Here is a 12,541-nt window from a genome sequence, read left to right on the forward strand (position 1 = left end):
CAAGTGCATACCAACATATGACAGATTGAAGAATCGTGGTGTTCGTGAATGATTTTTATTATTAGTTATTTTCTCCCTTGGACACAAATCCCAAATCCATCATTAGTTTTTAAATAGTTGTAGACTATGGCTTTATACTCAAAAAAGTGTACATTTGTACCAGTCGCTGAGATGATGTTGACTATATTGTGTACTACTTTTAGTATATAAATTTATATTAATATTAATTATAATATATATATATCAATAGTATATATATAATATTATATTATATAATAATTATAAATTATAATATTAATTAATAACATTTATAAATGTTTAATTTTACTCCAGATGTAACAACACAGTTATGAACAAAAATATTATTTTTTATTTCAGTGTCAACAGTAACTGAGTCTTACATTTACACTCAAAAACACTGTCCAGTCAATGTTAATGAGGACCGATGTAGGAGTCAAAATTGGAAAGTCAAGGTATACGTTGTATCATTCCTTCTTATAAATACACCTGTTGATGAACAGTCATTAGCTGAGTGGCATCTTCCCCCACTCATTGACCATGTTCCTTATTTCCTCCTGGACCTCTTCTAAGTGACGGGTCTGTTGGGTCCACCTCAGAAAAAAGCCTGTAAAAAGCCACAAACTCAATGGGATATAGAATAATTTAAAAAGAAACATAGGGTATAATTGTTGTCGGTTATAAAGAATGCTGACCTCCACCAGGGCTGAACTACTGAAATGCGAAACTTTGTTTTTCACCCGATGTTAGCAGGGAACTTCATGGTTCATGGAGGATGATGTAAGACATTATGATGGATGAAATTGTACCATTTTTGGAAACAACGGCTTGTTTTGTTTTCAGAGAGCTACTTGCAAGTTTCCCTCACCAGACCTGACAACACTGATGCATCATCATCATCAAACGAAGCTCACCTCTCCATAGCTGTAAGGACTGTGGGTGAATTGAGGGCCAAATAGCCAACTTGGTGTGCTCATACAGTGGGTTGGTGTACTGCTCTCTCTCCTTTGGCTTCAACAGGGCCCGAAACAAACAGTGAGTTTTCTTCTTCACTTCTAGTGCACAGCTGAGCAGACAGGACAAATGTCATAGAATTAGATGTTTCATTCTGAACCACATGGAAAAAATCAGGACACTTACAGGATCCTGATGAGATGAGATACAGCATGTTGCTAAAATGTTACAGATACTGTATGTGTTTGTCAGTGTCCTAAATGTGTTTAGCCAAAACTGTGTTTTTCATGTATGGCTGCAAGAACTACAGTTCCCATGATGCTTAGAGTAGTCAAACAGACAGTATCAGACATGTCCGCAATGTCACAATTCTTATGCAGCGATCATGTTTGATCTGACAAATCTTAAGTAAGTTTGATCAAGTGTAGAATTACTACAACTTCTGCTTGAAGTTGAATTTGAATTTTGGTGAAAAAAACATCTCACATCTCACAGTAGCTAACGAGTGATGCAAGTTTTAAAGTGTCTCTCTGTGTTTTTCTCCTTAAATTTGGTGGGTGCGACTTTCCATGACTGTAAGTACAACATGGTGTTTACCATCAATTCAAGAATCAAGACAAGACTGACCGTTCCATATCACTGTTACAGAGGAAGGTGCCGTAATTAGAGGCATAAGCTTCAGTCGCCAGCCTCAGTAGCAGCGCCTCCGAAAAGCCGAGTGCAAGTGGAAACTGGCGCCATAGCTGCCACACACAGTCCAAGAGCAAAAGGAAGATTGGGGACTCTTGTTGAAGACGAGCATGGGAAAAGGCTGAGTGGGCGCATCGCTGTTGAAATGGGTGTCCTGCCTAAAGGGAATACATACAGTATATATTCATATGCAAAATATACAATACATATACTGTATCCATTCATCTCTACCCATTATCCATTGCAGGGTCATGTATGCAAGGACAGCCAGGACACATATTAACATATTATTAACATACACTTGTACACGCAAATAATTTACATGAGCAAAGGCAAAATACATAAATTACACACTCAATTACCTGTACACCCATTGCTCACATACTGCTCACAGTTGTCCCTCGCTATACCGCGGTTAGAAAATCTCTCCCTTTCACACTACATAGAGACTGGCTATGAAGCCAGCAGAGTCGAGCCGATATGCCACAGCTGAGAAGGACATGCTATCCACTCGTTTTATGTGGAAGTGGTTTATTTTTTCCCCACTCCCAATAAGTAAATTGGAGAGGCAAACTAGTTTGGTAGCTTCCTATGCTAGATGCAGCTGTCTGTTATGTCCCTGCAATAGTGTGTAGAGTGTCCAGAGTGGCTACTGGGTTGTTATTATATGTCTGCAGGGCCCTTATAATGTTTAAACCCATATTTAAAAAGTCATAAATATGTTTTCTGTGCTCTTTTGTTTATTAATATTGAATCCTACTTTGCGGAAATTCACATAATGAGGTCTGGTCTGGAACCAATTGACCGTGATGAACAAGGCAGGACTGTATAATATTAAACACTCCTGATGAAAATATTAAGACCAGTTGAAAGATAGTAAGAATGTACATTTTCACAGTTGGACCTTAAAAAGAAAAAATGTAACCTTGACTGTACTGGTGACTTCTAACGTTACTGGCATGACAAGGAGATCCCAACTGAGATGTTTTCCCACACAGCACAGAGGAGGGGGCGCCAACATGATCTGGGGAGGTTTTTTTCTTCAATGGAACAATGGAGATTCAGGTTGTGCAGGAGTGCAATAAGTGACTTAAGTTTTTTAAGATCCAAGAGTGCAAAATATAAATTCTTGCAATTTTTCAGCAATCTTGATCAGGAGTGTATACATGTGGTAAAAGAGTATAAGTATAAATACTGTTGAATCAATGTATTATCTGTTAGTTTCCTCTGTGGCCAATCACTGGGAGGTAATCTTTAATTGCTTTATCAACATGCAAACAGAAAAGTGTAACACAAATTGTCGTTCAATAAAACTAGGCTTCAGTGTCTACCATGACCCTGAACACAACATGTAGTACAGAACATTAATGGAGGATTTCTGACAATCCTTGCATGCACCTGTACAAACTCCCTCTCTAGAAGACCCAGGAAGCCATCAAGTGTACGACAACTTGGGTCCATGATGATTTGTGCAAGAGTGCTGATAAGAAGAGTGCAGTCTATCCCATCAGAGCCGTGAACCAGAACAGAGTGACCATCCCTGGGCCAAACACAAAAACAGAAAACAGTAGGCCGTACTATAGTAGTGAGGATACACGTGGACTGTATATGCATGTGGTAAACACCGCATGGAACAAATGCCTACCTCTCCACACACTCTGCCAGCAGGCCAGCAGTTGACAGAGCAGTCTGGACGTGAGACAACCACTTGGAATTTTCTAGCTTACTGAGCCAGCGGTCCATATTATGGGACTTGTCAGCACAGGCCTCCACCAGCTTGATTAGACTCTCTTGGAGTGTTTTCCCCCTATACAAACACAATTAGTCATTACATGTGCATATTCAGATGGTTCTTGTATATCATGACACTGTTAAGGTACTTCTTTCTCTTTGGGCTTTTCCCTTCAGGGGTCTCCACAGCAAATCAATCTCCTCCATCCAACCCTGTCTTCTGCATCTGTCCCTCTCACACCAACTACCCTCATGTCCTCCTTCACTACATCCATAAACCTCCTCTTTGGTCTTCCTCTACGCTTCCTACCTGGCAGCTCTAAACGCAGCATCCTTCTACCAATATATTCACTATCTCTCCTCTGGACATGTCCGAACCATGTCAGTCTGGCCTCTCTTACTTTATCTGCAAGGTCTCTAACATGTAATGTCACTCTGATGTACTTGTTTCTGATCCTATCCATCCTGGTCACTCCCAATGAGAACCTCAGCATCCTCGTCTCTGCTACCTCCAGTTCTGCTTCCTGTCTTTTCCTCAGTGGTACTGTCTCTAGGCCAAACAACATGGCTGGTCTCACACCAGTTTTGTATACCTTTCATTTCATTTTAGCTGAAGCGCTTCTGTCTGAAACTTTTCTATTAAATATGCAACTCAAACTCATGACACTGTGAAGACAGGCATCTGTTTTTTTTCCTATACACACCTTTCCATTTGTCTGTGCAGTCTCTTCCAGTTGCTGTAACATGATTTGGATTCAAACCCGCCACCCATCATGCGGGCCTGCTGTGCCTTCTGAGGTGAGCGTGTGTCAATAATGTAACCTTTGTCTGAGCCCTCAATCACACACCGCAGGAGCAGTTCATCTTCCTTGCAACGCTTCCGATTGGCTCCCACCAGCGGCTGCCCACTGCGCAGGATTACCTGAGAATAGATTTTTGTTTTTTATTCAAACCCAATAAAGCTAAAAAAAAAGTGTAGAGAATTAAGGGAGGACACCAAGGCCTCACCATGCCATTCTTTCTGTGGTAGTAGCAGAGGACAGGGAAGCGTCCACCCTGCCTGAATTTGGCCACCTTTTTTAGCGCGTCATCACTGATTGCCGTAGGCACAATGACAGCGGGGGGGTAAGATGGACATACGGAGTAGTCTTGATTCACAGTGCTCAGTCTCCACCTCTCATGCTGCAAATGGGACAGGGTGCCATCAAAGCATATCAACTCAAATAACAGCAGGAAATGTTTACAAATAGAGCATAGTGACATTACATAGCATCTAATCAGTTTGCTGTGATGTCATCTTAGTACTACATACAGCCTCTGTGATATGCTGTCACACATACAACATACTACTTTTCTTTTTTTTATATATGCTATTGTTGTATAGCTGAAGAAAGGAAATAAGCTGTACATGTGTGGTGTTTACATGCAGTAAGAGACAATGCATCTTTGCAGATTTGGACCAAATTATGATGCACAGTACATTGGGATGTTGACTTTTAACACTGTCAGGATTGCACAACGGTAATCTTTGGAACAAGGGATATCCTGAATCTTGACCCACTACACAGCACTTTTTCCCTGGCACATTCCTGTCATGTGATTGTTGGCACACAATTGGGAAAAAGTTGTGTTGTGTTGTGTATTTTCTATCTTACAAGCTCCTTTGTTTCCGTGTAATGCTTCTCAGGGTTTGAGAGGCCCCACTGGTCCCAAGGGATGGCATTGGATGGTCTATAAAAGAAAGGGTACATCTCCACCACACAGTCCAGACAGGACAGAGTCTGGAGAAAGCAAAAATGAAAGTTATGAAAGCTGCTTGGATAGTTGTTTCATGTCAGTGATGTATCGTACCTCGATAGATTGTGCGATGTTGAGACACTGCTCCATGCCTGGGATGTCAAACTGGAGTACACACAGATCCTTACACTTGATGACGATGGTCCCTGAAGATCCAGAAACCCTTAAAAAAAAGGCAAACAATTGCAACAATACTCCTTTTAGATGGCCCATGCTTTGCAGTGCAGAAACGTGGGCTTGCACAATGTTGTTAAATGGGACTTCCTTTTTGCTGTCAAAAACTGTCAAAAAGTTTTTAAGCTGCAGATGACATGAAAAAGCTGTTAGTAGTAGCGAGCCACACACACAACAGTGAGGGAGAACAGCAGCAACAACAACATATTTCCTGTCGGCTGCAGGTGCAACACTTTGCTGACACATTGCAACACAAATGATCCTCCAACCTTTCGCTGCGGCCCGTGTTAGAAAAGAGGCCGTAGTAGCTCAAAAGGTTTTCCACACTGCTTAAAAGACATTTGAGGTGTCATTAGATATCAAACAGTTGTGAGTGACACATAAGTAGATCATGCTCTACCATGCTGGGGGGATAAATGTCATGCTTGTCTATTTCATGCTTACATACTCACTCAAATGTCCTCACCTTTTTTCAATAGCATCAATGTTTCTGAGGAGCACCAGAAGTTGCCGAGGGCTGTCCTCCTTCCGGTCCGAGAAGAGCAGGTGGTGGCCGGTGACACACAGGGTGCCTCTGCTAGGTGGGTGCAGAGGCTGCTGGAGCACAACATCTTCTACATTGGCAGTCTTGATATGCTCAGAAAACTCCATTCACCCCAAATCAAGCACTAGCAAGCTTTGGCTGCTAATGCAATGATCACTTCCTTGCCTGCATGAAAATGAAAGCAAACTCCCTCACTGTTACTCCTCCTCTCCTTCCTTCTACTGGCCCGGCTTCAGCTGCATGAAAAGAAATGGGTGCTTCACTCCGCTTCTCCCCCCCGAGCATAGGCCCTAACATGCATTACATGTTCTTAATACTGTTGCAAGCCGTTGCTTGCTCAGGCGGCAACTATTATAAGTGCACATCTTCTTTCTCTTTCGTTCTTTCTGTTTTCTTGTCTAAAGAGCCTGATGTTCAGATCTGTTAGACACGAGTCACGTGTCTTGTGCAAGTGTAACCATACCATGTTCCTTATTGTAATTTTGTTAAGTATGTTCAGAATGAACTAAATCATTAGCACTTATTCACATCTATTTATGAATGTAAGTGCTGGTACTATTTATCTACTTTTTGTACTGTAAAGGAACATCACAATACATTTGAATATTGTGCAAAAGGTTCATTTCAGACTCTAAGTTGTGAATGTGAGGGTTAATGGTTGTTGTTGTCTATATGTGTCCTGTGATTTGCTACCGCCCAGTCCTGTAACCCGCCTTTTGCCTGAAGTCAGCTGGGATAGGCTCCAGCATACCCACGCCCCCTGTGCAGACAAAAGGATGGATGGAGTTCAGACTAACAAATGGATGTGGAGCTACTTTTACATTTCTTCTTAATTTATATATTTTTTACAAGTATTTAACTTTACTTTCTTCAAGTACATTTTTTTCTCAGAATATTTTGACTTTATTGTTGTCATATTGTAACTTTTACCTAACCTATTTTTTCATTTTATTTTAAACTGCACTTTTGTTTGGTTTGTTTCTCATAATATTATGATGTTTTAAATGATTATTTTCAAACAGTATTTTAGTCTTTAATATTTCAACTTTATGCTATTTTTGTCTGAATGTTATGATTTTATTCTTCAAATATTTGGTGTTATTTTTGTAAAATTATTGCTCTTTTTTCAATTTTTGCAGTATTTTTGTTTTCTTGTTTAATTGTATTTTTTTACAATGGTGAGAGACGATTAAAAAAAAACAGGCCATAAGTGGCATCATGGCCGCACTTTGGACACCACAGAATTAAAGGCTTAGGAAGTTTGCTCACCAGTAGTTTACAATATGTTTAAAAAATTTGATACTGAATCTTATTAGCTGTAATCAATCTACACTGTAAGCATCAAAAATATTTTAAAAAATACGTTTTTGAAATACTTGCGTAATGAATCTATGAATTACTAAATGAACTTTTCAAAGATATTTTAATTCATTAACATGTACTTGTACACACACGGAAAGAAAATGAAGTTATGACTCAATCATGCGAGGACAAGGTGTAATGTACCAAATAACCACTAGATGGCGGCATGGTAAAATTAAGTTGAAAAGCTATCTCCGGCTGAGTCTAATTTTAACAACATAGTATCCATTTCTTTTCTGTTGATTCGTTATGACAACTGATGAAAGAAAACACAGTGGAACATCACAAAGCATGTGATCTGAAAGAAATGTAGTGTGTGCGGCAATCCAACGTAATCGTTTTTGGAGGAGTGGTAATATATGTTCCTGTTTATTGAACTTCCACACACAAGGATCCTTATGGCAAGTGGGATGGGCGGCCATTGCTTCTAACCGCCTATAAAAAGGAGTTTCTGACCTGTGGCGCTTAAAAAGGCAGGTCTACAGCAACAATTTGACACTGAGATCATCTCTGCTCATATGGAGTTACAACATTCAGGAGGCGAGGGAGACACGGGAGGTCTGGACAAGGTGAAGGCGCTGACGGAGAAGCTGAAGTTAGAGACTCGCAGACCATCCTATCTGGAGTGGCAGGAGCGGCTCCAGAGTGGACCGTGGAAGGGCAAACACCCACCCGAGCCTGACAACCAAAGTGCGTTAAAACACAGCAATCCGCAAGTGATCCCAAACATCTGTGGCTTTGACACTCTTGATGACGCCTTGCAGTTTCTCAGGAAAGAATTGGTGAGTCCGACAGAATTTTAGCTAATTAATCTAGGTGGTGTGTGATACTGCAAACTTTGGTATTGATTTGATATAAATGACACATATGACACATATTTTGGGTAAATAAAAAAAAACGATTCATTTTTTTATTACATACACTTGTGGTGTCTTTCAAATGCTGCCTTCAAAGCCCTCCTGTGTCCTATAGCTGTAGTTCCAATGTAACAATACGAAAAACAACCCAAAAACACAGATATTCATTCAAATAAACATAGAAGAGAACCGTCAAATATCATATACTGATACTGAAATCCAATCCAATGCTTGATCGTGCACTTCCTTATTTGTATTTTATTAGGGTACATTTGCTTTACTTTCCCCCTCAATAAAGTATCAAAGTATTCTGATCCTTATTTTTATCTTCAAATACAGAATTTCTGATTCAGTGGATCTCTTGAGATTGTGCAGGTGTACCTAATGAAGTGTATCCTAAGTGTAAATAATGTAACCTGGTCGAGTGTGTTTGGGTTCTGTTTACTTTACTTCTGTCTACTACTTTTTCTATGAAAAAGCCTATCTGGCTACGGTAACAAGCGGATGCTGGAGCCTATCCCAGTTTGGGTTCTGTTTACTTTACTTCTGTCTACTACTTTTTCTATGAAAGAGCCTATCTGGCTAGGGTAACAAGCGGATGCTGGAGCCTATCCCAGTTTGGGTTCTGTTTACTTTACTTCAGTCTACTACTTTTTCTATGAAAAAGCCTATCTGGCTACGGTAACAAGCGGATGCTGGAGCCTATCCCAATTTGGGTTCTGTTTACTTTACTTCTGTCTACTACTTTTTCTATGAAAGAGCCTATCTGGCTAGGGTAACAAGCGGATGCTGGAGCCTATCCCAGTTTGGGTTCTGTTTACTTTACTTCTGTCTACTACTTTTTCTATGAAAGAGCCTATCTGGCTAGGGCAGGGGTCGGCAACCTTTACTATGAAAAGAGCCATTTTACCCAATGCCCACTGAAGAAAAATAGCCTGGAGCCGCAAAACATATAGTATGTTTAAAACAACATTGGAGGGAATTTGGGGGTATCAAAGTAGTTCAGATAAGAAAAGACGAGTTGGAGTACTCTTGCTAGTTTTGGAGATAAACTTACATAAATGTATGTGTAAACTACTGTAAACGTAAAAACAAGTTCCCATGCCGCTGTTTTTAAATTATCTCAAATTTATTTTTTAGATTTGTAGGTAAGTATTACTTGTTTTTCTTCATGTACTGAACTAGATAGCAGTCAGAACTCACTCAGGATGCATTCATGGTCTCAGACAAAGTTGGATTTTTTAAAACTCATTACAAAAGACGTGCATTTTCCCCACTCGGGTGTTAAAAATATTCAAGCATCGCAAAGGGAGCCACAATAAAGAGGCTGAAGAGCCACATGCGGCTCTGGAGCCGCAGGTTGCTGACCCCTGGGCTAGGGTAACAAGCGGATGCTGGAGCCTATCCCAGTTTGGGTTCTGTTTACTTTACTTCAGTCTACTACTTTTTCTATGAAAAAGCCTATCTGGCTAGGGTAACAAGCGGATGCTGGAGCCTATCCCAGCTGACTTAGGGCGAGAGGCGTGGTGCACCCTGGACAATAGACAATCATTCACACGCCATACCTATGGACAATTTAGAGTCGTCAATTAATCCATGACTGACATGTTGTCCATCTACACTCAAGTGTTTTCTCTCAACCTGAAACCTTGATGCTCTACATACGTCAAAGGTGATACTGTAACGGCTCACTTTTTCTCTCTCCTTAAGAGGGAAATGCAAGTTCAGGACAACCATCTGGCTCGTCAGCTGATCCGCCTTCGTGGGGAGATCCACAAGCTGAAAGTGGAGCAGGTGTGTGAGCGCCACAAGGAGATGCTAGACAATGCAACGTACGAGCTGGAGGAGTGTGACGAGGAGTCCGATTTGCTGTGTGACATCCCCATGAAGGCCACCTTCGCTCTGTCCACCCCACTGAAACACCTGGGCCTCACCAAGATGAACATCAATTCCAGACGTTTCTCACTTTGTTAAAGTTTTTTGTTCCATTTCATACCACCAAATGTTGAGTCCATATTTACTCTTTGGGAGGTCTAAACTGTGTCAACAAAGGGAAGCATGGGTGCAAGCTATTTGCAAAATACACAATGGCGTGTCATCCATGGAAAGTACACACCAGCATGCAAAAGCTAGCACAGATGCACCACTACATGAGGTACATTTGCAAAGCAAGGGATGTATCAGACATTATATTCCTCATGCTGTCACCAGCGAGTACATGTACTCTTTTGTCTAGTTAAATTTAAAATGGAGGTGCTAGTACGATCATTTTGAGTACCATTTATTTGCTCGTAAATTACACTAAATGTTTTGTGTGAGCTTTTGGCCACATTCCCACATTAATGTGTTTCACTTGTGTCACTTAGCAGCATTTTGACACCTCTTTACCAACCCAAAGCAACCATGTCCTCCCCACCACAGTGATCACAGACAGGAGGCGGGTCTTATTGTGTTTTTTCCATGACAACACACACACACACTGCTAAGTGCCTATTTTAAGCTTTGTGTCTGCAAAGAGAACAAAATATGTTCCTTATCTTAGCCACAAATGACCAATAGCTTTAATGAAGAGTTACATGTTTTCTTGTGAGGCAATGCATGCTTGTTCATACAAAAGATCTAAATTGCAAATAATGATGTACATTTTAATTGCAAGTCAATATTAAAGACACCAAAACAGATTTTAAAAGTCTGCATGTGTTGTTATGCTCTTATTCGACCTTTTGACACTACATCGAAGGTTTGAGGACAAGAGATCACTATGAATGTGGTTAAAATTTTATCAGGCGTAAAATAAATAATGCAAATACTGGTATTTCACTATTTGTTTGGCATTGTTGCCAGGCAACCACTTTGAACTAAAGCACTTATCCGGTTAGCTTGGCTTGCTGGCTGCTGTCAGTACTTGCCAGTCGTTTATTTGAAAGAATCTGTCAAGTCTGTTCTGATCATCTGTTCCTGAAATGTAGTGAGGAAAAGCACCAAAATAGTTTAAAACTCAAAGTATCAACAGCAGACTAAACTAAAACATTGTGGTTGTACCATTTTCTCGGGACAAATATTCCCACAGACACACGCCAACATCTTGTAGAAAATCATCCCAGTGGAGTGGAAGCTTATCTGGTGTGAAAGAGGAACTGTGACCTACTACTTTTGTCCATACACTGTATCATGTACCCATGCTTTTGAAGTCACCTGACACCATCCCAGTGTAACATCCCGACATGTGAAGAGTAGAAGTACAGATATTGCTACACACAATTATTGGTACAAGAAATCAAATATGCCTTGGCAGAGTGTAGCCTCTGTGTGAAAGAGAGCACGACTAGGACCGTCGCCAACGTGGCATACATCAGGACATGGATGACCTCGTGTGTGCCTTGGAACCTCTACAGTGGAAATGAATATCATATAGAAAATGGATAGAGGTCACGGTATTGTACCCTGTGGCTTTGTTTGTCATTGAGTTTCTTTACAATAAAGTGCTGCTTACTTAGGTTTCTCTTGCCACTCTGCTCTGCCCTGCAGCTTGTTTCCCTTGACATTTTCCCCACATCTTTTCCACATTGTTATTATAAGAGCGGAGGCTGACACTGGACTGGAAATAAAGCATGTCACAGATAAACATATCAGGACACTTGATTTAATCTCGAAACACATTTCAAAGACGTCACTGAAGTAAACGCTGCTTTAAAAGGTTTATACAAGCGTCAGTGTGTCATATGAACGTGCCTGCACCTGCTTAGTCAACATGGGAGGTGAAAAAGACAGGAAACATTACGCATAATGATATAATCATAGTGTCTTACTTTAACTGGAGAATAGAATGATTTCCTGTAAAATTTCCAAGCATCAGTGCTGATGAGGAAAATGGGAATACCCTTCAAGTGGGATGTTTTTCATTCGATGTACCAGATGACCAACTCATCTCATACGTACACCACACACTTCATTTGTGACGCCTGTAAAAAGGTCAAGAAATCCTAATCCTAACACAGCATTGCTCCGTTTTTAGTGGACATTTGGTATTGTGGTGTATAATGTAATATACAAAAAAAAATATTACTTACTTTCAGTATGTAGAATCTGTAGTACCTTTGACACTGCCAGTTGTAGTGGTATTTTTATGTCGCTGTTCTGTATAAATGGGTGGATCGACCCAAATACAGCGAAACCTTGGTTAGCGTTCACCCTGTTTTTCGGTTAACATAAAAAAATTACAGCACAACTTTGCATCACTTTACATTCTGCAGTTAGTGTATAATAATCTGCACATTTTGTTGTGTTTCCATGCATTTATTGTTAGCATGGAAACAGGAACTGGAAGTCAGCTACGTTGCCCTTTTATGACATAATCAGCGGCTGACTCTCAAGTGCATTATTTTATAGTGCATAAAACTATTCTAAATGCAAA

At 40.4% G+C, this 12,541-nt stretch overlaps 2 protein-coding genes across 3 annotated transcripts; one reads left to right on the forward strand and one right to left on the reverse strand.

The window, feature by feature from the left end:
* Nucleotides 1–309: 309 nt before the first annotated feature.
* LOC131140242 (myotubularin-related protein 9) lies at nt 310–6,120 on the reverse strand. 2 transcript variants are annotated; one of them, XM_058090478.2, is made up of 11 exons: nt 5,831–6,120; nt 5,634–5,690; nt 5,245–5,353; nt 5,049–5,174; nt 4,402–4,575; nt 4,098–4,315; nt 3,308–3,469; nt 3,061–3,202; nt 1,600–1,820; nt 933–1,084; nt 310–625 (listed from the first exon to the last, which is right to left on the reverse strand). In XM_058090478.2, exons 1-11 carry the CDS (start codon nt 6,013–6,015, stop codon nt 525–527), a joined length of 1,647 nt encoding a protein of 548 aa, XP_057946461.2. In that variant the 5' UTR covers nt 6,016–6,120; the 3' UTR covers nt 310–524. The 2 variants fall into 2 exon arrangements, with proteins under 2 accessions (XP_057946461.2, XP_057946462.2); XM_058090479.2 differs by lacking the exon at nt 5,634–5,690.
* Nucleotides 6,121–7,583: 1,463 nt separating this feature from the next.
* Nucleotides 7,584–10,804, forward strand: fam167b (family with sequence similarity 167 member B). The gene is made up of 2 exons (XM_058090581.2): nt 7,584–8,052; nt 9,838–10,804. Exons 1-2 carry the CDS (start codon nt 7,789–7,791, stop codon nt 10,099–10,101), a joined length of 528 nt encoding a protein of 175 aa, XP_057946564.2. The 5' UTR covers nt 7,584–7,788; the 3' UTR covers nt 10,102–10,804.
* The last annotated feature ends 1,737 nt before the right edge of the window (nt 10,805–12,541 follow it).

This window comes from Doryrhamphus excisus, linkage group LG14, assembly GCF_037039965.1.
Source record: "Doryrhamphus excisus strain RoL-2023G ecotype Guam linkage group LG14, RoL_Dexc_Guam_v1.1, whole genome shotgun sequence".
Taxonomy (NCBI): Eukaryota; Metazoa; Chordata; class Actinopteri; order Syngnathiformes; family Syngnathidae; genus Doryrhamphus; species Doryrhamphus excisus.